Source organism: Girardinichthys multiradiatus, chromosome 18 (assembly GCF_021462225.1).
Source record: "Girardinichthys multiradiatus isolate DD_20200921_A chromosome 18, DD_fGirMul_XY1, whole genome shotgun sequence".
Taxonomy (NCBI): domain Eukaryota; kingdom Metazoa; phylum Chordata; class Actinopteri; order Cyprinodontiformes; family Goodeidae; genus Girardinichthys; species Girardinichthys multiradiatus.
The window spans coordinates 7,679,981-7,706,322 of record NC_061810.1 but is presented as its reverse complement, the minus strand read 5'-3'; the positions used below and the strand labels follow the sequence as shown (position 1 = coordinate 7,706,322).

General features: G+C 43.0%; 1 protein-coding gene across 3 annotated transcripts in view; it reads right to left on the bottom strand.

Annotated features, from left to right (window-relative positions):
* epha4l (eph receptor A4, like) overlaps positions 1-26,342 on the bottom strand; it is an 80,651-nt gene that overhangs the window by 32,689 nt on the left and 21,620 nt on the right. For all 3 annotated transcript variants that reach the window (XM_047391575.1, XM_047391574.1, XM_047391576.1), the window contains exons 4-5: positions 15,622-15,777; positions 3,390-3,725 (exon numbers count right to left, since the gene is read on the bottom strand). In XM_047391575.1, the coding sequence (XP_047247531.1) occupies positions 3,390-3,725; positions 15,622-15,777 (492 nt within the window). The remainder of the gene's footprint in view (positions 1-3,389; positions 3,726-15,621; positions 15,778-26,342) is intronic.

Sequence of the window (26,342 nt, the reverse complement as noted above, 5' to 3'; positions counted from 1 at the left end):
CCATGGCAGAATTTCTTTTAGGGTCCCACTTGCAACTAAGCCCGTTGCAATTGTTACGGATCTGGGGGAGTCGAGAAGAGACAACGTTTAATGTTTTGTCTTACTGATCTACTGAAAGTTACAGTATGCTTTAAAGTAAATTAACTAATCAGTTAATCAAAAATGAATTAGCATTAATGAGAGGATACATGTACAAATTCGTTAGAACTAGAAAACAGAAGATATGAGCAAGTTTGTACCTATATACTGCTGTTTTAAAGTCTAATTCTAAGTTTTCACAAATAAAAAAAAAGATTTGATGAATCTATGAATAATTTCTTCATTATGAAGTCTAAGTCCTTTAGTTTTTGAACTAGAGATGGTGAAATGTAGTCCAAACTGTGAGATAGCCCTTTAGTAAAGCAGTTTTACCTAGCTATCATAGCAGCTAATGGTTAGCTGTTCTTACAGTTGTTACAAAGGATTTCATTACTGTGTTGTTGGGCAATACCTCTATTAGCCAACTTAAGAGCACATTCCTCCTTTTCACTTCAAAGTAAGAGTCTTAAACATTGATACAATGTGTCAGGCAAAAGCAGGCATGCTAACAGTGTTTTGTGAAACAGACTTCAATCTGCCAACAAATATTGGGTTATTTAATTATTGTTACAGCCTTTGTTTTAAACAACATTCAGATTGTGAAGGTTTTAGAACCTATGTTTACAACTGTTGCATTTGTAAACCTATTCAGGGTAAATTCAAGAGCTTATGGGCCCCCTGGGCCAGTTGGTGGGCCCCAAGTAGTCGCAAGCTTCATCTCTAACTCGGACTTGCTCTGAATGGTGGCCCTCTATGCAGATCCACCTTTCAAAAAATACTCAGACACGCAACACACACTGATAGAGCTTCCAGCTGCACCTTCGAACACTTGTGAAATATGCACAAGTGAGGAGCCAAAGGCAACATCATCCATATCTTACGACTTCGAGACAGGAGATTAGCCTCCAGCAACCTCAGGGGGACACTGATCGGTGTGCGTATGTGTGTGTTACTGTGTCTTTGTATAAATCCATGTCTGAAAAAGCTCGTTTGGGAGCTTTTTTGCGCAACTGTGCATCTGTGTGACCACGCTGACATGCTAGAACACGCACTCAGCCCTGGACTCTAGGGCAAGCTCTATTACAGCTCCCACACATGCATGTCTGGCAGGATTTGCGGCTTTTCCCACAAGGTGCACATCCATTCAACTCTATCTTCTGGATCCCATCTGATAAATCAAGCCACTGTGTCCTTAAATTGCCGACCCAGGCTCTATTAGAGACATTCAATTTTCCCATGGAGGGAAATTAGTAACAAAAAACACAAAAAGGTACTAAGCTTGCCACCCAAGAGCAAAGCAGTAAAGCAAGACAAGGTAATTGTCGGAAATAATCAGAAGAGAAGGGGAAGAGACGAAGAGAAAAGATCAAGGGTTGTAAAAATCTATTTGCACAACAACAGGTTACATAATGACTAAATGACAAAACAACAGGAGACCCTGAATGCATCCTGGGGCTGAAGGACTCCTCTTTAGCTCTGTATTCATAGTTTTATTCTACAGGAATAATTAGACACTCTTACACAAATACACCAGCATCTGTAATGAATCCTCCACAGATCAATAGAAGTCATCTAATTCATTAGCACCACAGCTAAATATAGAAATATAGCCCAGTGCTCCTATCTCCAGCTCAGGCTTCTCAAGCTGCACTGGAGCGCCTATGGTGTGTGTGTGGAGAGGCGACAGGAGGGGAGGTGAAGGAGCAGAGGGGCGCATAATCACTGACGTGCCTCAGCTCAAACAGCTGTTAAATACAGAAAATGCCGACTGGAAATAATTTTTCCGCTATCTCTCTGCTGCCCCCTCTATCGCAGCGCCCCTATGTGCCGCTTATAGTGCATACCCACTTTTTGCGTCACTAACCTCATACTCCAGTCAATCAAACAATTAGGATACTTTCTCCAGATATCCTTTTAGTAGAACTAAACTGCCCTGGCCCATTTATGCAACCAGCGTAACCAACTTCATATGGTGTCCCTTTAAAGCCACAACAAGACACTTGAAAGAAAAAATATCTATCGTTCACAAACATTAGGCTTTGTATTGTTTTTGTAACCCTACCTAAACTAACAAGCTGAGGAAGGAGAGTGTAATGTAAAGAGACAACCAAGAGCTGAATGGTAACTTCTGAGGAGCTGTGGGAATCCACAGCTCTGGTGGGAGAATCTATTCACAAGAAAGCTACTAGTGGTGCACTCCACAAATCTGGCCTTTATGGAAGGGTGTCAAGAATAAACTCACTGTTGAAAAAAAGCCATAGGAAGTGATATAATGGCCCATTCAAAGTATACCCCTATCTAATTGAGAACACCTGAAAATGACTATTCAGACAAACTACATCCAATCTGACTGAGCTTGTTCCATTATGTCATAAAAAAAGGGCAAAAATGTCAATTCAGATGTGCAAAGCTGGAGACATACACCAAAAGACTGCAGAAGCTGATCCTACAAAGTAATGACAGAGGGATGCTAAATAAAAATACACACCACACTTTTCAGATTTTCTGTTTGCAAAAAATGTTGAAAACCCATTTATGATTATATTTCCACCTTACAAGTAAGTGCTACTCTGTGTTGGTCTGTCACATAAAGTCCAGACAGAATACAGTGACGTTTGTAGCAAAATATGAAAAGATTCAAGAGGTATGAATACTTTTGAAAAGGCTACTGGTGTCTCGTAGCCTTTATCTCACATATGAAGATCAATAACCATCTGCTTTACTTAAATGGCATGTTCTCTTGCATTTCCCATTTTGAGGAGTGCCTTAGAAACATTGCCCTCTAAGGCACGTCTTATATAGTATATACCTGAGAGAAACAGTCTTGGATTACACATAAAAGTGCCTCAACCCTGATTAACCTAAAATATTAAAGTATACTTTAAAAATAAAAAATGCGTTAGTTACACTGACTTTAAAGGATGTGTTAATTTTGAAAAAAATATATATTTATTTTACTAATTCATTAAAGTAATTAATTAAAGTTTCTACATTTTTCAGTGTGCAATTATGCAACTAACAAAAAGAAAAATTTTATTAAGGCTTTTTGCACATCTTTATCAGAATACTGATAATTTGAAAGGTGCTGTAAATGAATGAAAGAGGAACTCCCTTTTTCTTTGTATATTCACTTGTTCCTTTATAATTAATTCTATTTTTTAATTTGCTAAATAAGACAGTATTTTGTTGTAGGAAAAACTACATTATTTTAATAAACCACAATCACTCTTTGGTAAATAAAGTTCCTTTAACAGAAACCAGGCACACTATGTATTTTGTCTGCTCACAGTTCTACTCACTGCTCCTCTTACCAGCTTGGTTGGTGGTGACAGTCACGGACACAGCCTGCTCCGGCCCCGGGCTCTGAGGCGAGACGCCGTTCACAGCCCACACCTCGAAGGTGTAGTTGGTGTGTGCCTGCAGCTCGTTGATGGACACCCTGGTTCCCTTCAGGCTCAGCTGCTGGGGGCTGAAGTGAACGCCGTTGCCACAGGGCTGGCAGCGGCGGCCGTCGGGTCCACAGCGCTTGCACACAACGTTGTATGTCAGGTCCTGGCGGCCCCCAGAGCTCCGAGGGGGGCTCCATTCCAGGTTTACGGAAGTCTCGTTTACATTGGAGATGAGGTGGACAGGTGCGGTCGGAGGGCCTGGGGAGAGGAGAAAAGAAATGATGTTGCTGGCTACAGCAGGAGGGAAAAACACGCCAAACCCCTGTGAATCAACAATCGATGACGCAAAACAATGAAAGATTAAACAGTCTAGAGTCTCGTTCAGTGGGGACTTCAAAAATCTCATTCCCTTCTGAGTCTGTCAGTCAATTCTGTCCACACCTATAGATATGGTTAAGATGCAAATGCACAATTGACTGGGTTGTCCCTTTAATTGGAACCCTGGCTTCTTGAATTTCCTTTTAATGTCCTGTCCATTACAACTGGGGATGATCCAATTTCACCTCAGTTAATTCAGAATTAGCTGAAATCCAATAGGCAAGCATAGCCCTTTTCAGATCCAGAAGATTTGGTCTCGCTCCATAAGTTTAGACAAAGTCTGGACCATTGTTAAGTTGCTGCTCTGATGTAAAACCTACAGACTTTAAGCTTCAGAAAAAAAAGCAGCAGTGCTGGTAAGTGACGCAGACTCTCCAGCTCATCACTTCCACTTTACATGTCAGCTCTGTTGTGAGTAATGTGTTTGGTTTTTTTTTTCTCCATAGCGCTATCAAACAGCGGTAATTGACTTAACTCTGCCTTGCTCCCTCTCCCTCTGTCTGTGTTTTCCCTGGCTGACTTGCGCTCCCTTTAACTAATGAAGCGCACGCAAGCTGGCCCTGGGATCGATGCGGGGTGAAATATGAAAGCTAGTCAGTTCGCTGATGAATCGTTTCACAACGGAAATTAATTATCAATGTTATTTTTGGAGGAACAGCCCGACGATGAGTGATTTCACAAAGACAGGGAGAAGAGGAGAGAACAGTTTGCAGGAAGTGCAGAGAGAGGAGCACCTTTGTACCAGAGAAGAGTTCACAATCGTATTCAGTCACTAAATACAAGAGACTTTTTAAAATAAAAACAACATTCTGGTGCAGGAGAGGTAGAAACCTGGAATATATATTAAGTAGTAAATCTGTTCATCTTGCTGTAAATACAGTACATTGGAACTGATACAGAGTGCAAAGTATGTAGAGATTAGGCAGCTTAGGGTGTTAGTGGTGTCAGTAGAGCAGGTGGGTTCCTGCTGGTATTTGATATCATTTGGCACCACAAACCATCTGCCTACCCCTCCTTGAACCGTCACCTTAACGTGGTGGAGGGGTTTGAGTGCTCAAATGATCCTAGAGGCTATGTTGTCTGGGGCCTAAATGCCCCTGGTAGGGTCTCCCATGGCAAACAGGTTCTAGGTGATGGGTCAGACAAAGAATGGTTCAAGAACCCCTCATGAAGAACACAATATCGAGGCACGTGACGTCGCCCGGTACGGCGGAGCCGGGGTCCCACCCTGGAGCCAGGCCTGGGGTCGGGACTCGTCGGAGAGCGCCTGGTGGCCGGGTTGCTCCTCGCGGGACCCGGCCGGGCCAAGCCCGAACGAGAGACGCGAGGCCATCCCCCAGTGGGCCCACCACCTGCAGGGGGAACCGTGAGGGACCGGTGCAAAGAGGATTGGGTGGCGGACGAAGGTGGAGACCTCAACGGCCCGATCCCCGGATGCTTAGGCTGGCTCTAGGGACGTGGAATGTCACCTCGCTGGGGGGGAAGGAGCCTGAGCTTGTGCGGGAGGTCGAGAGATATCGACTAGAAATAGTCGGGCTCGCCTCCACGCACAGCGTGGGCTCTGGAACCCATCTCCTTGAGAGGGGTTGGACTCTCTTCTACTCTGGAGTGGCCCACGGGGAGAGGCGGCGGGCTGGTGTGGGTTTGCTTGTTGCCCCCCAGCTCAGCCGTCTCGTGTTGAGGTTTACCCCAGTGGATGAGAGGGTTGTATCCCTGCGCCTTCGGGTTGGGGAGAGGTCTCATTTCAGCCTACGGGCCGAGTGGTAGTGCAGAGTACCCTGCCTTCTTGGCGTCCCTGTCGGGGGTGCTGGATAGTGCCCTCCCGGGGACTCCATTATTCTGCTGGGGGACTTCAACGCCCACGTGGGGAATGACAGTGACACCTGGAGAGGCGTGATCGGGAGGAATGGCCTCCCCGATCTGAATCCGAGTAGTGTTTTGTTATTGGACTTCTGTGCTAGTCACGGATTGTCCATAACGAACACCATGTTCAAACATAAGGGTGTCCATCAGTGCACTTGGCACCAGGACACCCTAGGCAGGAGGTCGATGATCGACTTTGTTGTCGTATCATCAGACCTTCGGCCGCATGTTTTGGACACTCGGGTGAAGAGAGGGGCTGAGCTGTCCACTGATCATCACCTGGTGGTGAGTTGGATCCGCTGGAGGAGGAGAAAGCCGGACAGACTCGGCAGGCCCAAGCGCATAGTGAGGGTCTGCTGGGAACGCCTGGCGGAGCCCTCGGCCAGGGATGTATTCAACTCCCACCTCCGGGAGAGCTTCGACCAGATCCCGGGGGATGTTGGAGACATAGAGTTCGAGTGGACCATGTTCTCTGCATCTATTGTCGATGCTGCTGCCCATAGCTGCGGCCGTAAGGTCTGCGGTGCCTGTCGTGGCGGCAATCCCAGAACCCGGTGGTGGACACCGGCAGTAAGGGATGCTGTTAAGCTGAAGAAGGAGTCCTATCGGCTGTGGTTGGCTTGTGGGACTCCTGAGGCGGCTGACGGGTACCGTGAGGCCAAGCGTGCTGCGGCCCGGGCTGTGGCAGAGGCAAAAACTCGGGCCTGGGAAGAGTTCGGTGAGGCCATGGAGAAGGACTACCGGTTGGCCTCGAAGCGATTCTGGCAAACCATCCAGCGCCTCAGGAGGGGGAAGCAGTGCTTTGCCAACACTGTTTATAGTGGGGGCGGGAGACTGCTGACCTCGACTGAGGACATTATCGGGCGGTGGAAGGAGTACTTCGAGGATCTCCTCAATCCTGCCATCACGCATTCCATGGTGGAAACAGAGGCTGGGGACTCGGGGTTGGATTCTTTCATCACCCAGGCTGAAGTCACCGAGGTGGTTAAAAAGCTCCGCGGTGGCAAGGCTTCGGGGGTGGATGAGATCCGCCCTGAGTACCTCAAGTGTCTGGATGTTGTAGGGCTGTCATGGTTGACACGCCTCTTCAACATGGCGTGGCGGTCGGGGACAGTGCCTCTGGACTGGCAGACTGGGGTGGTGGTCCCCCTTTATAAGAAGGGGGACCGGAGGGTGTGTTCCAACTACAGGGGGATCACACTCCTCAGCCTCCCTGGTAAGGCCTACGCCAGGGTATTGGAGAGGAGAGTCCGACCGATAGTCGAACCTCGGCTTCAGGAGGAACAGTGTGGTTTTCGTCCCAGCCGTGGAACACTGGACCAGCTCTATACCCTCTACAGGGTGCTCGAGGGTTCATGGGAGTTTGCCCAACCGGTTCACATGTGTTTTGTGGACCTGGAGAAGGCATTCGACTGTGTTCCTCGTGATGCCCTGTGGGGGGTGCTCCAGGAGTATGGAATCGGGGGCCCTTTATTAGGGGCCATCCGGTCCCTGTACGAGCGGAGCAGGAGTTTGGTCCGCATTGCCGGCACTAAGTTGGACCTGTTCCCAGTGCATGTTGGACTCCGGCAGGGCTGCCCTTTGTCGCCGGTCCTGTTCATAACTTTTATGGACAGGATTTCTAGACGCAGCCAAGGGCCGGAGGGGGTCTGGTTTGGGGACCAGTGGATTTCGTCTCTTCTTTTTGCGGATGACGTGGTCCTGCTGGCCCCCTCTAGCCAAGACCTACAGCATGCGCTGTGGCGGTTCGCAGCCGAGTGTGAAGCGGCTGGGATGAGGATCAGCTCCTCCAAGTCCGAGGCCATGGTACTCGACCGGAAAAGGGTGGCTTGTCCTCTTCAGGTTGGAGGGGAGTTCCTGCCTCAAGTGGAGGAGTTTAAGTATCTCGGGGTTTTGTTCACGAGTGAGGGAAGAATGGAGCGGGAGATCGACAGACGGATCGGTGCAGCTGCCACAGTAATGGGGGCGCTGTGCCGGTCCATTGTGGTGAAGAGAGAGCTGAGCCGAAAAGCAAAGCTCTCAATTTACTGGTCGGTCTACGTTCCTACCCTCACCTATGGCCATGAACTTTGGGTCATGACCGAAAGAACGAGATCACGGATACAAGCGGCTGAAATGAGCTTCCTCCGTAGGGTGGCCGGGCACTCCCTTAGAGATAGGGTGAGGAGCTCGGCCATCCGGGAGGAGCTCGGAGTAGAGCCGCTGCTCCTCCACATTGAGAGGAGCCAGTTGAGGTGGCTCGGGCATCTATACCGGATGCCTCCTGGATGCCTTCCTCGGGAGGTGTTCCAGGCACGTCCCACCGGGAGGAGGCCCAGGGGACGGCCCAGGACACGCTGGAGGGACTATGTCTCTCGGCTGGCCTGGGAACGCCTTGGGCTCCCCCTGGAGGAGCTGGAGGAGGTGTCTGGAGAGAGGGACGTCTGGGCGTCTCTGCTGAGTCTGCTGCCCCCTCGACCCGGTCCTGGATAAGCGGAAGACGACGAACGAACGAACGAACCATCTGCCTACTTTCTACTTAGAGATGGATCCAGACCTCCTGGAAAGAATGCTGAAATTCAGAAGGAACTGGTAGAAGTTTACATGGCCGACTTTGAATCTGAAATGGACACTAAATTATTACATGTTTATTGCAGGGAGTGTGTGCTGTGAGTTTGACATTGTAAATAAAGAGAATGAATTTAAAATGTTTGTCTGTTCAAATTCTTTTCTCTGGTTGCCCTGAGTCTGACTTCAGATACATCACATCTTGCACCCTGGAACAACTGTACAGGTGCTTGGCCTTTACATACCTAACCTCAGTGCTTTCACACCCTTTGAATTGAAAATTAATCTGTTCTGTAGAGGTTCTGTAGAGGTTTTTTAGAGAATATTAGAAAACAAACAGAATCATGAATACCAAGGAACACATTAAACAGATCTGGAAGAGAGTTGTGGAGCTGGTCAGAACTGATGTGAAGATAGATGGAGCTTGATGAAAGCCATGGCAGAGGTCCGTTCATCAGGACAATGACCATTAACATACAGCCAGAGCTACAATGGAAGGGTTTAGATCAAAGCATATATGTCTGCTACAATGGCCTAGTCAAAGTCCAGCCCTAAATCTAATTGAAAATGTGTGGCTATGTTCATAGATGTTCTCTATCCAGTCCTACTGAAGTTGAGCTATGTTGCAAAGAAAGTTTGTCAAAAAGTTCAGTTTATCATCACAGATGAGACCAAGCAGTACTTTGTGTTAGGCTATGACATAAAACAACATAAAATGTTTTAGCACTTCAAAAGTATAAGGTGTCATGACTGAAAGAGGAGAGGAATAAGAGGAATAAGAACAATAATCTTTCATCAACAATGGCATCAAGACTTTGTTTTGTGATAGGTGACTGTGGAATGCACTGGTACTGACTGCATAATACACACTTTAATTGCCTAACTTGTCACCATTTGGTGAATGTGTTTCTGGTGAATGTGCAATATGGTCCGAAAAGCTGAGAAGATTGAGATGAAAAGGCACAGAAGGAGAAGGCAAACACTGCCTGTTCATCCAAGCTGAATAAAGTGAGTTTAACAACATGGAAGGAGCAGGTCTGAATGGATGGAAGGATTATGGAGAGGAGGAACAGGAAATAGACCAAGAAGAGTGGCCTGTCTAACTGCAAAAGCTTTCTTAAAGATGGAAGGATGTAGACTGTTAATATTAGCAACATTCAATTTCCCCTCTCACAACTGCAGCCTACAATGAAAATCTATTAATAAATTCCCATTAAAAACTGTGACAGAGCGACCCCTTTTTGTCTGATCCTTACTATCTCCCTCTCTGTTGGTCTTTCACTTCATTTCCCCCATATGCTTTCAGACAATGAGAACAAGTTACATATGGAGCTTCTGAATGATGCTTCTTCCCCCAGAAACTGTCACTGTCTCAATGTCTTTGCCAGATCTCTGTTTAACTAACAAACCTTGTTTCATAGGTTAATGACAGCATAAATGAAGAGATCTGTTATTAATCACTAGCAGAAACACGTCAGTAAAGAAACTTGGATCTTATAACTTGTGAGGAAAAAAATTGGTACGACTGTGTTTATTCATATCACAAATATTGTTTGTTGCTATGACAAACACGACAACCCTGTTGTGTAACTTTACAACTGTATAATGTCTTAAATACAATGTCAGAATGTCCTCAGTTTATCTGGCACACACACACACCCCACACATGCACACACACACAAACACACGAACACACACACACACACACACACACACATGCACAGAGCACCTTTGGCGGTACCTGTCGCTCTCTCTGAATGCACCAGTGGGAGCGTGGGAGAGCCGTCGGCTGTGACTGACACCCGGTAATTAATCCTGGGAGAGAGAACGGCGGAGGGAGACGGAGACGGGGCCGACATTCTTCCAAAACCTTCAGACAACATTTCTAAATAGTCAGAGAGGGCAGGTTAATATGTTTAATTTTCTTTCTCACATTTTTTTGTCCATTGCCCTTTCATCTTAAACCTGTCTTTCAAATGTGTCCTTCAACAACATCCTCCACCATCCTCTCTGCAAGCTATCATTCTCTCAGCTTCATGTATTTTTTGCTCTTTCTTACAACACTCTGTCTTTCTGTTTCTCTTTATGAGTAATTGTTGAGCATGCCTGAGCTAGAGAGCCGGCTAAATTGGCCAGAGCATTGACCCTGCGATTAAAATCCAGCTGGAGTTCATTCAGTGGAGTTCTTCTAGCTTTGTGTTCATTCCTTTCTCCACCCCTCCTTCTTCTAGCTCAACAAAGCAGCTACTAAGAAAACTGAGAAAAAATCTGAGAAACACATCAAGTTTGAAAAAATCCCCAAACAGAGGAAAAATCCCTCCTTTTAACCTGAACATCGTTGAGCAGCCAACTCCTGGGGGTGTTCTTCTCTGGTCATTATTTCTATTCTGTGGCACATGTTTGTTCATTCAGCTGTGGTTAATCATGAGTATTACCATTTTTCCCCATATTTTAATAATTTCGATAATATTATCTGAAATGGATAACTTCATACATATTTTTCAAATATCACCATACAAAAAAGTGGATTTAAAATTAAAATCGAATGGTTCCACAGTGCCTTACAAGACTATTCATCCGACTTGAACGTATGACATTTTGTCTATTTACAACCACAAACTTTAATGAAAAACAATGGCATCCACCAAAATGTATAGGCCAGGCAAGAAGAGTATCAATAAAAGAAGCAGATCTCTGTGGATCTGATCCACTACTAAGGCTCGAGAATCTGTCGATATGGTCAATGCCACATATCTTGCCTTTTGGAAGGGTAGCAAAGGTTGCAAGAAAGAAACCCAAAAGTCCCATTTGCAATTTGCCCACAAACACTGTCAGAAAACCAGCACTGAACATCCTGAACACACCATCCATTCTGTGAAACAAGGTGGTGGCAGCATCATGATGTGGGAATATTAGTCAACGTTGATGGGAAGATGGATAAAGCTAAATACTGGGCGATCCTGGAAGAAAAGCAGTTAGAGGCTGCAGAAGACTTGGATGTCCACCCTCCAGAAGAACCTCAACAATAAACCTTTTACCAAGCTGGTAGAGACAAACCCCAAGACATGGGGAGCTGCTGTTGCTTCAGCGAAAGGTTATTTTACAAGTGTTGACTCATATACGGTGGCTGTGACATGACAAAATACGGAAAGGTTTAAGGATTCCAAGTACTTTTGAAAGGTGCTACATAAAAGAAATGGAAATCTTGGTAAAAAACCAGAAATTTTGGTAAAATAAAACAAAAATCAAAACAGTTACATAAAACATAAAATCATAATGAGCTAAAGAAGCAAAATAAAACAAGAATATAAGACCAAGCACTAATTTCACTGTCAAAGAAAAGGTCTACTCTTCTTTTCAGTCATGTAATTGCTTCATCTTGCCAGGCGTCAGGCAGGTCAAGCTGAAGAGTGGGAGGACAAGAATTGGAAGGAGATTTATATCTAATCTGAAAACCTAATGCTGTGATTAAATATAGCAGTCATTACCGGCATTCCAAAAGAACAATCACAGCAGACAAGAGGAGGTGCCACACAGGTGTTAAAAGCTATAAAACAGCCATTCAATAACAGAATTACACTAAACACACTTCCAGTGTTAAACTGAGAGTCAAGATGCTCATACATACACACACACACACACACACACACACACATGCTGGCTCATGTTTCAGGCTGACCTTCAGCAAGTCAAACTGGGAGATAATTTCAAGAGGTTTTTTTGAAAACTGCTCTGTTCGTGACTCTGAGTAGATTTTGAGAGAAAGAGAAACCAAATGAAAACAAGATCCTGATGGATGCTGTGTGAGTGACAGTCGTAATTACAGAGCTTCAACATGTGGGATAGAAGTTAGGAAAAAAAAACGTTGGGGAAAGGAAAACAGCAGTCGACAGACAGGGTTAAGGTCCAATAATCAAATGTTGGCTGGCCGACACGGTTGGGCAAAGGTCGCTGTGGGACCCGGGCTAATGTGCAGTTCCTATCTGCCGAGTTAGGAATGTCGCAGAGGTGATGAAGCTGGGTCTTATGAAATCAGCCAAGTAATGAGCTTCGACAGCTGTTGCTTGCAGCAGTCACTGTGAGATTCCACACTGACTAACAAGACAATGAGGATGACCTCCCAGCTCGTCCATTTAAAAGAAGTGAGTAGTGCAGGGGAAGTACTGGGGCCCAACAGTAAGAGAATTTAGGGATTTATATATTTTTTCATAAAGCAAAAACCATTATTATTGAATATTATTTAATTTGAATTTGTTCAGTACACTCAGACATGGATAAATCCAATGTCAGCTCATGATAAAAATGTCTAAAAGGCATTCAAATAATGTCATCAATTAGGATAATTTCAAACTGAAATATAAAAATATCCAATGTGCAATCCCTTTCAACCATCCCTTTAAAATAAATGCAACTGGTTGATTTCTTTATGTTGATCAGAGCTTTTATAAACTTCCATTTAGTAATACATGATCTCTCACCGGCGTTTATTAAATATAATAAATATGGCACGACGCAGAGGCCAATTTCTCTTAGCTGCTTGCCGCTAGGCTGGACAAGGACCCATATTTATCCTGTCACCACCCAAAGTGAGCAGGATCTTAAGGGAAAAACCATAAGACCCTATATACTACACAAGAGAACTTGATGCTTGAAGAAATAAAAATATCTATCATATCACTTCAAATGTACCCATGTGGTGTTTCCTGATTTTTACTGGGACTTTTACTGAAACCATGTGCTTTAGTCAGATTAGAGTAAGAGCAAGCAACAAACACTCCAGGTGGGCTTGGCATGAAACGAAGGATGCAGGAAAAGCCCCTCAAGTCCACTTTTAAGTATGATGGAGGAACTGTGATGCTGTGGGACTGTTTCTCTTCCAAAAGTTGATTATATCCAGTAGGAGTACTTTTTTTTTTAAAACCAGGAGATTTTAAACAGAAATCTGGTGGATTCTAGCAGCAACCTGAAAAATTGGCCATCACTGGATGTCTTAACAGGGTAAGGATCCGAAACATATGGCCTAACCAACACAAATGATTTACCAGACACAAAATCAATCTTCAAAATTGGGCGAAGAGGAATGGTCAAAGATCCTTTTCTGGATGCTCCAACCAAATGTTAGCGGAGATTACTGTCTTATTGGCAGAAGGGGGTTACCAGGACTGCCAATAGTTGTGACACCTAGGATTTTGTTACAGTTATTTTATAATATGAGATGTTTTTACCCACTAAATAAATCCAATAAAATCAAAGGTTGGGTTTTCCTAAATGTTTTAGTGTGAGATTTTGCTGCTGCATTCACATAAGAATTTTTTTTAAGGTTTTTGTGACACAACTGGCCTTTATTTATTATTAGCTGGACAAGACAGAGGACCAAGAGAAGGGGAAGACATGCAGCAAATGACCTAGGGCCAGGAACTGAAACAGGGACAACTGTGTTGAGGACTGTAGCCTCTGGTTCTCCTTATCTACCACTGAACCATGGGGTGCCCCCATAAGAATACATTTTAAGGCACGTTACACATCTTAACCTGGGTTGGGAATACATTTGGCTGTGTCTGTATATCAAAGAGCAACTAAACAATTCCTAAATAATTCCAGGTTAAAATCAGGCCAATCAAATAAATTATTCAGCACAAATACTTCAAAACAGACCAGTGCAGGATTGTCTAGAGGTAATTTATAGACGGCTACTCCTTATTTCTATTACAGGAAGCTGAATGGCCAAAAGGAGCTTTTGCTGTTGAAAACAATATTGCCCGCTGTAAAGTGGCCTCTTTAAACAGGAAACAAGACACAGCTTTAATAGGTTTGGAGAAAAATACCAAGCATAAATCATTCTAACTGGTCTGGTGAAAGAAATAGGCTACCGGCTAACCAATATGTGTACCTTCCTTGAATGACAATGCCCTTTAATTGGCAGGAACCAACCTAAATCAGAGCATGGAGCTTTTCTTTTCCATTAGTTTTCCTTTTTTTTTAGACTGAGAAGCATCGATTTTAATTATTGTAGCATGCCTAATTAAAATCATGAAACATTATTTCCCTTCTATTGTGCCAAAGATCTTATTCATTATTTTTATGTTTTGTATTTCAGTTTATATGTTGAAAGAAGCTTTTCAGCATTGAGTTCCTATGGTTTAAAGTCCTTTTAGTGAGATGGTGAAGAAAGTCCAGAGTTTTCCCTCTGAATTAGGAGCATAGAGTAATGTAGCGCCGCCCCTCACCTGCTGCTACGCATTGTCAATAAGGTGGCTGAAAAAGGGCCACTAAGCTTTTCCCTGGTTTGCACGGAACATTTATCCTCCTGTTTAGGAATACTTTAATTTGGAAAGACATGAACATTTATGGCATGGAAACTGATGTAAAACCACCAGTCTTATTAGGGAAACCCTGCTTTAAAGGCTCTTCCCAAATGGATAGCCTGCTAATTAACAAGCTAATATCAGCTGGTTATAACTGTATTGATCAATAAGGAGAACAGCGAAATGTAAAATGTTTCAAATAGGCACTTAAAAAGTACTGCTATGCTAAGAGGGTGTTCTACATGTTTCCAAGGTCTGTGTATCAGGAATCTAAATAAAACTGAATCTAAATGCAAAAGCAATATTATTTATTTTTTTTCCAATTTTGTGTAAATACTTGGAGACTGTAAAATTGTGGTGTTTTTATTCACATTTAGCTCATGCTTATGTTCAATACCAGGAGGTTGTTTCTGACCTTGGGTCGACACACACTGCATGAGGTTAGAGATGGAAGACAGGCTGATTGCCTCATTTATTCTCCTGAATGATGAATCCAACAGAATTTACCAGGACAGTGAGCTAACTGTAAGCTAAGTTCCTTAACACATTTTTTTGACTTAAAATAATAAAATGTCTGTCATCTTAAAGTACTTAGCTTGCTCTTTTTTCAGAAAACTAGGGACTTCTTTGCTACAATTAGAAATAAACACTTATAGCAAAATGAAAATAATTCAAGAAATATCACACTAAGCAACTTTCTTACCTTGAATATGATCTTGTATTTAATTTTTAGCACCTTAACCAAGCATGAATGTAACTGATTCAGCAACAGTTTTTTTACCTCCTCCTGGAAACATTCCAATTTCTAGTGTTTTCACCACTGCTCTTTTCAGGATGAGGTGTAACCTTGTATAACGTTATTAGTTCTTCATGTCACCATGACTGATCATTATGTGCCACTTGAAGTCAGAAGACACCTATTAAACCAGCAGCTGCCAGTTGCAGAATGATAGTGTGTGTATGTGTTGGGCTGCTATTCTATGTATGATAACACACCTTACCAGCGCATGCTAGGAAGATGCTGTGGGTAATGTAAAATTATGAAATGTGACTATACTTACGGGTGCAGGGCATGGATGCTGGGTCAGTTTCGGAGCGGAAGTATCCCTTGTCGCAGGCACAAGAGGTGGAGCCCTCCCTTACGGAGTAACTGTGGAGTGGACACTTGGAGCAGGAGCCATCAGTAGCCAGGGCACGGTAGTAGCCAATCTTACAGGCTGGAGAATAACAAAGGGGAGGTTTTAGCTAGATGTGATGTGTGTCAGTGTGTACAATCAGTACAGCTGAGAGACTAAATACATCTTGGGTATAAGAATACACAAAACAGCTCAATCTAATAATTGTAAAAGCAAGAGAGGTAATAAAATAAACTAGAATACAATAAATCTTTTACTGAAGCCATCTTTCAGTAGTTGCATTTAACATTTCACTGTAAAAGGGTTATCGAAGACATAATTGTCTTCACTTTCTGTAATCAGAGAGGCAGACAGAAGCCATTTTCCAATGAAAGACAAGAAGAGAACATGTTGATCTTGACCAATTTCTGTCAATTTAACAAAAAAGGTGTGTTGGCAAGGTGTGTTCAAGTCATTCTCTAATGCCTTGTCTCTTTTCACTTTTCTCATAAATCTCTGCTCTGGTAGCAGAACACAGGAGAACAGGAGTATTGGTTGCAATATCCTCTGACAAAAAATAGGGGTTCAAATAACCATCTTTTGTTGCTCTCGCACAACTTGAACGAAGCTCTGGCAAGACTTTGCATTGCAATCGAAACATGAGTCTGTGGCATTTCAGACAACTTAACAAGCAAATGCCACCACTCTTGGCACAGCAGGAGGTCTGTCACTCTTACAAGACTGATTTGTTTTTCAGCGGGAGTCCAAAAACACACACACACACATACACCTCCTTCTAAAATGGTAACCTAAGTGACACTTTTTCCTACTTTTGGCGACAGTGCCCGGCTTTCTTTTGAGCGACAGTTTGATTGGAGGTCTCGACTTTCAAGGAGTTTCTCCTTTGTCTATCTGTTTCTTTAATGGCTCAGGAAACCTAGTGGGGTCATATTTCACTCCCTGAGCACTGAAACAGAAGAGGAGGACAAAAGAACAATTCTTGAAGAGGTGCGGTGCAGACAGTGGCAACACTGATTGGACCAAATAAGCTGTCATTCAGGGAGGCTCCCATGTTCTTGGCAGTTGGAGTGTAATGGTATGGTACCTGGAGTTTCGGTCTGGGTCATATTAAAGCTGTTGACCAATGAATGTTAGTGTCGGTCTTATGCCTGGTTCAAACTGTAAGATTTAACAATTGTCGGTTGATTATAAAACCAGAGAGACCCCACACATGACAATAACAAATCGTAGATATAACAGGTTTGGTCCTAAAGTGTGTGGTGTCCAACCACATGGCAAGCACAACAAACCACACATAAACAGAATTCACTCAAGAACATTCAGATGTCAGATATCAGATGTCGCAATACCTCTCGAGATCAAACGTGAGTTCAGAGTAAATAAACATGGCTGACGAGGAAGAGGAAAAGGTGACAGTTTGTGGACTTATTTTAACAGTTAAGACACATTTTAAAAAGTAAAGCTGTTGGGTAAAGGAGTGGAGACATCATGAGCAAGGGCTCTACTTGCGACACTAGGATATGGAGGTGAGTTGTATTTCTCTTTTCTTGGGAAACGATACACACTGTGTTTAGCTTATTCCCTGTTCCCTAATCATTGAGCATTTCTGGTTAATTAAAGTTTAAATAAACGTGCATAGATTTTTAGTGCACCCTGGCATTTGTTTTGTCTTCTGCGTTTTGATGTCCCTCTGTGTTTCTGTCGCCTAACGTTCTGACTGGCTACATGTTACATTCAACAGGCTCCATGCTCATTTGACCTCTGGGAACACCCCACACGCAAGGATATTGGGCCAAGACAATCCAACATGTTGAATATCCCCGATTTAAGGTTGGAGCGGTTCGGACGTCCTTCCAAGCAGACTAGATCACTCTTAACACACCACACAAAGCAGGAATATCTCATAAGAATATCTTTAGAGGCATCACTATAATCGGAGCTTCCTTGAGACTGTTGGAAAGGGAAGATCAGGTCAAAAATTGGCATAGTTATCTTTCCGTGTGAACCAGGCACATGGTGTGCTGCAAAATCCACTGAATACTGGCCAAATCAGCACACTGCCTCTGCCTGCTTATCTTGTTCCTATAGTGCATCCTGCTACCAGGCACCCAGCCATTCACATAATGAAAAAGAAAACAAGATTCTAATCTAGCCACCTTCTTTAATTGCTACATGACCCAGTTCTGAAGCTTGCATGCCCATTGTTTAGGCTTTCAGCAGGATTAGAATGGTCATCCTAACTTGTCTGCAGCTTTGTAGCCCCATAAACAACAACCTTTGATGCCCTATGTATTCTGACACCTCTCTATCAGCGCTAACAATATCTCTTCACTAGTATGAGCTACCTTAGCCCATCTGTTGGATTGGACCACACAAAACAGCATTCACTCTACTTGTGCATCAGTGAGCCTTTTACATCCATGAACCTGTCACTAGTTCACTATTATTCCTTCTTTGGACAACTTTTGATAGAAACTACAGATCAGATCAGAAAATCCACACAAGTACTGCAGTTTTGGAGCTTCTTGGAGCCGGTAGTCTTTCCATCCCAATGTGCATTTGTCAAGTTTGCATAAATCCTTACACCTGCGCATTTTTCAAGTTTTTTTGGCAACATCAGGTTAAAATGTTCACTTGTTACCTAATATATACCACCCATTAACAGGTGACATAATAAAGCAATATTCAGAGATATTCACTTTACGTTTCAGTGGTCATATTGATATCCCATGCCTAAATGGTGTTTTGTGTACCCCTTTAGTTAAAACGGCCTGCAACAAACCCAGATCTTAAAGTACAGTTCATTTGGTTTCCAAACCAGTCATAAATACATCAGAGGTTTCTACATAAAGTCAAGTAACTCCCCCATATGTTAACCACACTAGAAATCAAATCAGCAAACGTGCACCACAGCATTGAGAAAGTCCAAGATAAACATTTATTCCACCAAGCAGCCAATGCGTTCACAGATACAAACAGCTGAGGAAACGCTCCACAAACCCACTAAAATACCGGAAAATCCCTCTATTGTAAACGTAATAAACTCTTTGCCTCGCAGCCTATCCTCTGGAGCAGCTGGATTAGCGTACAAGGACATTAACTGAGTGGGGCTAGCTGCTACCTGCTGAGTCAATCTTTGTTCGTTTCCACTCACTCAATCGGGGCTAAATCCCTGCCGCTTCACTCGCTAACGTAACCTAAGGCCTCATTGACTACAGACTGCAGGGGTGAGTGAAGCCTCTTCTTTTCTTCACAGATTCACAAACAAAAAGAGTGGAGATTAGTCAGGAGGTGCTTTCAATTATCTATGTATCTTTGAGGGAATCCCTGAAAACCTTTGGAGACAAAGAACAGCGGGATTTTTGGGTGTTTTTTTAAGCAGTTTTGACCACCTCAGGTAGCAAAACACAAAGTTGCAGTGACAGTTTTTACATGTGCGCTGACCAGAAAAGTGTCGGTAGTTTAGAGTGAGGTCAACCGTCTGTCTTTGATGCTAAAAGATGGAGGGAGAATTAATTGTGTCTCAAACGTCATGGTCTTCAGTGCAGTGCATCTTTAAAGCCTAAGACCAAGCCTAACTCCAACTGTGCACAATTCATGAGATATTTGTTTGTGAGTTATTACGCCATACAGGCTGTGTCAAAGTCCCCAAAGGCTGTCCCAGAATTATCTGTGCAAATCCATGCCCGCCAAGATGTGCTGGCATCTTTATCTGCAATCTTGAACACTGGGGTTTTAGAATAAATGTTTGAAAATGTGAAGCCAATACATGAGGACTTGTTTATAGCAGCAACTGCCCTAAAGAAAGGAATGACAGAATGAAAAAAAGAGGTTGATATCCAAGTAAAGCAGGGGAATTTGCTTCCTATTAGTAGCATGAGAGTGTGTCTAAAGGTAGAAACCACAGCAGTGGGTGGTCCATGAATCTCCCTTAAGACTCTCTGGATTTATCACTGTCCGGGCCAGCCATTGCAAACCCTCACTCAGCCGCAAATACAGACACACTTGAACACGTGTGTTTAGTTTATATGGGATCAGGGTTGAGATCCCTCATCGTATCATTTTGTAAAGCTCTCAAAAGACGAACCCAGTTTTTCCACACCGTCTTTTTGACAGTTTCCATTTTTACCCCTGTCACTTTCTAGATCTTCTTTATTATTTTTTACTGACTCTCCCTCCGCCTTCTATCTGTTTCTCCCACTCTCCTTGGCATTCTCTTGGCAAGCCTCCTTTCATACAGAAAAGGGTTTGTCAGGTGCCAAATCCTCGAGCTCAAAGATCAAAGGCAGACAAAGACACTGGTGACTTACTGTTCTATTCTGGAAAGGTGAAAAAACGGAATCCCTCAAATACAGGGGCATCACATTCTTTCCCTATTCTCTCCCCGCAGATCCTTCCCTCTTTCAATCCTCTTCTCTGGCTCAGTCCCACCCCCCTTGTCAGTCTTTTACTTGCCCAATCCCCATCCCTGTTGTATCCAAGTTAAAGCCTGTTGAGAGGAAAGGAGATGATGAGGGCGGGAGGAAGTTAATGAGTAGTTTTGTAAGTGTGGTGGGGATTCCTTTGGCTGAATCTGTGGCAGTGTGTATGAGGGTGGCAAAAAAATCTATTCAAGACAAAGCAATCAACGGAACCAACTACAGAAATAGCAGGTGTTTAAAAAACCTAGTGATGCAATGATGGCAACCCACATGCATGCCAGCTAAAGTTTTCTTCAGAGTGGCAACAACCCACACAACAGGCTTTGAACAGGCATACATGCTCCTGGTATTGCAGCCAAATAAAACCACATCTACCCACACATCCACCCACTACAGCCCACCTTGTTCAACCCACATACAAAGCCTGTTAGGCAAGCTATACTGCAGCCTACACAACAAAGTATCCGACACACTGGGGACTGAAACTATGCAAGCAGACCACAATAGCAGTCCAAAGCTATGGGAATGTAACACCCAGCACATGGCGTACAATAACTAGCCCTACCCAGACAGAACAAAAGCTGTCTTTTAATCAGAAAAAGAGAATTAAGTTCAATCGATGGCATTTACCTGCTTTCATGGTTTCACTTTATCTTCCTTAAGTGACGAAAAGTAAGACCCTTTTTTTTTGTCAAAACAGAGAGAGAGCACTCTTTAGATGAGCAATCAGAAGTGTCCTAACAAAGCAGCTCTTTGAAAAACCAAGCGATCAGCTTTCAGGCCTTCAGGCAAAGAAGAGTCTTTCCTTCTTGTGCACCTTAAGACAACCTTCTCTATGCAGCACGGCCTCCTACCATGTTTATTTTTCTTTCTGTGGATTGATGATAACTGTGGGACTCTTGCTGAAAGTAGTGCTATGTTTTAGTGCTTTGTCTTCTTGACCATTCAGTCAAAAGCTGCATGTTCTAACTGTGCAGAATGTAGACAATTGAAAAGCTTATGCATCAGTTCACCTGAACGGCTGGCATATAAGCACAGGATAACTAACGACTGACCGTTAGCATCTGTTACGGGGACAGCAGGAGAGTGGAGCAGGTTAACTCATTAATTCCGTCACTCCGCATTATTAATTACCTCCGGCCCCGACAGCAACGCAGAGCCACGCGGCCAGCAAAACACATCAGCATGATGGATGAGGGACACACGGCCAGCGAAACCGATCACTATGATTGATGACGTATACTCGATGCACATCTTGACCTTGACATGGATCGGGGGGATAACGTGCTACACTAGTTGTATCATCCTTTAACATGCAAATAGAAAAGTCGGATGGTCACATCTGGGTTGACATCCTTACTAGTGGTAATGAAGTATTTAAACAAAAGCGAACAGGGCTAAACAACATTATTAACACAAGAGCCAACATTTCTGACAATCACCGCGGCTTCGGTAGCAGTGGCCAATACCGGGGGGAACGAGACTTGGCAGCAATTTGTCTGTCAGATGTCGGATGATTTATAACTTATTTTAGCAGCACCAATCCATCAACTGAGTGCTACCAGAAATGTTGCCCTCATTAAAATATCTGTATCTGGCAGACAGGAGCACCAGCCAAGGGCCCAGCTGAGTAAAACACATTGTGACAATTAAAATTACCACCAAACTCTGCACTGAGTACATACCAGGGAATACTTAGTGGCAGTCATGTGCTGATTCCTTGACTTTTTACCCAGTTTAAAAAATTTGGTAAAAGAGCCAAACTCCAAACTGACAGTGGTTGTCAAAGTTTTAATAATATCTGCAGTCTGAGGAACCTTTCAGTTCTCCAAGTACCACCATATTTACAGACATTTTAAATCAGCAACATGAACCAGTCTTTTAAAGATGGTAATGTTATGTCATGAAAAAAACAAATATTGACAAAATAAAAAGTTATTCAGTGGTCATGGGTGTTTGATTGAAAAATTAGGTTTTGTTCTGCATGGCATTTATAAACAACATTCCGACTTTCTTCTAAACAGAAAATCAAATATGAAGATTTCTCACTTACTTGAACCTTAAAATCCAAAATTGCCTCTATGCATTTAAGACACAGAGCTAGCTACAGTACTCAGCTGGTTATTTGTGCTTCTGTCAGTATGTGACACTCACAGTCCATAGGGCTGCACAACATCTGCTAATAAACATGTTGTTATAGTGTTTGAATGGAAGACATCGTTACGAAAAACAATCGTTACTGCCTTACTGCCTTGCTAAAAAAACTTACCCTGAGCACTATAATGAGCAAAGATATAATTTCCACTTCAGAGGTAGATAAAGGTACATAGATAGCCACCAGTACTTGTTCCTTTTCCACCTTTACCAGTCATCCACTGTATTTTCCACCAGAGGTTCTAAAAGTATTTTATCACTGCACCAAGTCTTTTGAGAAGTTTTAGCACAGATGTATTTCCCAGAAAAATCTTTTTGGCATTTTATGTTTAGCCTTACAGTATAGATTAGCTTACATTGGTTAATTTACATCCTATTTAGCTTTTAAATAGTTAAACCCAGTGGTATATGTACCACAGTTTGAGAAGCATGGTTGTATGAGACTTACTGTATTTACTAAGCATACGAGCAAAGATTTGCTACATGAATGTTTCAAGGTTTCAAAAGTCATTTCTTTCTTTAATATACAGGTCCTTCTCAAAATATTAGCATATTGTGATAAAGTTCATTATTTTCCATAATGTCATGATGAAAATTTAACATTCATATATTTTAGATTCATTGCACACTAACTGAAATATTTCAGGTCTTTTATTGTCTTAATACGGATGATTTTGGCATACAACTCATGAAAACCCAAAATTCCTATCTCACAAAATTAGCATATCATTAAAAGGGTCTCTAAACGAGCTATGAACCTAATCATCTGAATCAACGAGTTAACTCTAAACACCTGCAAAAGATTCCTGAGGCCTTTAAAACTCCCAGCCTGGTTCATCACTCAAAACCCCAATCATGGGTAAGACTGCCGACCTGACTGGTGTCCAGAAGGCCACTATTGACACCCTCAAGCAAGAGGGTAAGACACAGAAATAAATTTCTGAACGAATAGGCTGTTCCCAGAATGCTGATCAAGGCACCTCAGTGGGAAGTCTGTGGGAAGGAAAAAGTGTGGCAGAAAACGCTGCACAACGAGAAGAGGTGACTGGACCCTGAGGAAGATTGTGGAGAAGGGCCGATTCCAGACCTTGGGGGACCTGCGGAAGCAGTGGACTGAGTAGAAACATCCAGAGCCACCGTGCACAGGCGGGTGCAGGAAATGGGCTACAGGTGCCGCATTCCCCAGGTCAAGCCACTTTTGAACCAGAAACAGCGGCAAAAGCGCCTGACCTGGGCTACATAGAAGCAGCACTGGACTGTTGCTCAGTGGTCTAAAGTGATGAAAGCAAATTCTGCATGTCATTCAGAAATCAAGGTGCCAGAGTCTGGAGGAAGACTGGGGAGAAGGAAATGCCAAAATGCCAGAAGTCCAGTGTCAAGTACCCACAGTCAGTGATGGTCTGGGGTGCCGTGTCAGCTGCTGGTGTTGGTCCACTGTGTTTTATCAAGGGCAGGGTCAATGCAGCTAGCTATCAGGAGATTTTGGAGCACTTCATGCTTCCATCTGCTGAAAAGCTTTATGGAGATGAAGATTTAATTTTTCAGCACGACCTGGCACCTGCTCACAGTGCCAAAACCACTGGTAAATGGTTTACTGACCATGGTATCACTGTGCTCAATTGGCCTGCCAACTCTCCTGACCTGAACCCCATAGAGAATCTGTGGGATATTGTGAAGTGAACGTTGAGAGACTCAAGACCCAACACTCTGGATGAGCTAAAGGCCGCTATCGAAGCATCCTGGGCCTCCATAAGACCTCAGCAGTGCCACAGGCTGATTGCCTCCATGCCACGCCACATTGAAGAAGTCATTTCTGCAAAAGGATTCCCGACCAAGTATTGAGTGCATAACTGTACATGATTATTTGAAGGTTGACGTTTTGTGTATTAAAAACACTTTTCTTTTATTGGTCGGATGAAATATGCTAATTTTGTGAGATAGGAATTTTGGGTTTTCATGAGCTGTATGCCAAAATCATCCGTATTAAGACAATAAAAGACCTGAAATATTTCAGTTAGTGTGCAATGAATCTTAAATATATGAATGTTAAATTTTCATCATGACATTATGGAAAATAATGAACTTTATCACAATATGCTAATATTTTGAGAAGGACCTGTAGTACCGTTTGTTAAGACTGAAATGTGGAGCCACCTGTATTGTTACTAATTTAGGTGGAAAGATTTTTTTATATTGTTCTCAAGGCTTTCCTGTTCACCATGGTCTCCTCGTTCATATTGACACGTGGGCCTCAACTTCCTCTAATTTGTCCAGCCTGGTTTTAAGAAGGAATATTAGCACAATGGTTATATTGTGAAGATTCTAAACTATTCCACCCAGCCACTTTAATTTGTAAACAGCCACTCCTTAAAAATAGGGGACAGGTTTCTGAATGTGAATGTAAGGAAATGGATCAAACACTAAAGAAAGGTCCGAGAGGGAAAGTACAAACATTGAGGGCAAAGTGCGAAAAGAGGACATAGCTTAAAATGAGAGAAGGAGAAAACAGTGTCATCTTTCTTTGGAGAAATCCTGTTGGACTTGGACATGTTGGGTTTGTGCAGCTGAGATTCATCCAAGTTTGAGAGCCAAGTTTGAATAGGTGGCACCACCAAAAGCTGGGAATAGCGCCAACAGATTGAGGGCTTTTTGTGACCTAAGATCCACACAGCAGGTGGATAATTGACCATGATTCAAGGCAAACAAGGCCAGAATATATACGCTATCCACAAACAGAGGCTAACAAACCTCTGCACACCTGCACACACTCAGGTATAAGCACAAAGCCCTTCAAAAGCCCTCTGCGCTGCAGATGCACTTCAGAGCACCACCCATGCATGCAAATACACAAACAGACAGACACACACACACATCCACTGAACAGATGTGTTTCTCTGAGAGCAGGTTAGAGAAGGGGACAGCAGCACAGCGGGGACAATGTTCGATAAACAAACATTCATGGCATTATGTCAGACCAATTTTTTGGAGGTCTCCAAATAACTGAATGTAATGTTGGACTGTGTGCATTTGCATATGTGTGTTTTAACATCCTTTCTTGGCATTGTCTACAATGAGAAGAGCTTCATTTTGATTCTATTATCAAAATAATAACAGAAAAATAGGCAAAAGCATGGGAGGGAAAGGGAGCATGATGATCGTCCTGCGCTGCAACACATCGCCAAACAATCAGGCGAGTTGGACCATTCTGCTCACGGTGAGTCAAAGAGAATGGGACAGGAAAATGGAGGATGTGTGAGAAAAACACAACAAACACACAGTAAGAATAGGTGAAGAGGAAGAGGAAGCGATAAGGAAGCAGATTGAAAAGGGGCCTCACATCCAATTCTGTAAACAAGTATGAACCACACGTCGTTCTGTAATGCAAATCGATAACAAATCAAAACAGAACACAGTGAAGCAACACGCTGTTTTATTTACTTATTGTGCTTTAATTGCACCTGCAAACATCCTCTTATTATCTCCAGCTTTACTATAAATCTATACTGGTTAAATTGGTCAGTGTGAAATCCCTGTCAGAAGTAATAATTTAAAAAGCAGAATCCAGTCAGATAATAATAGCATATTGAATGCCTTGTGAAAGTATTCATACCCTTTGGACCTTTACACCATTATATAACATGATTGTCATGTTACAGCCAAAAAGATCTGTGTTTTATTGCGATTTTCTGTGATGGATTATTACAAAGCAACAAAAGCTTGTGATGTGATAAGAAATAATGAATGGTTTTCATCTTAGTCCATACTTTGTAGAACCAGCACTCCCTTCTAGACAGTGAATATTTTTTTCCCTGTTATTTTTGCTCAAGCTGAGTCAAGTTGTATGGAGAGAGTCTGTGACAACAGTTTTCAAGTCTTGCCACAGATTTTCGATTGGGTTAAGGTCTGGACTTTGACTGGACCATTCTAACACACAAATAGGTTTTTATCTATCTCATTCCATTGTAGCTCTGGCATTAGGGGTACTGGAAGGCTCTGTAGCCTCTAACAGGTTATCTTCCGGTATTTGCCCCATATTTAGCTCCATCCATCTTCCAATCAACTCTGGTCTGC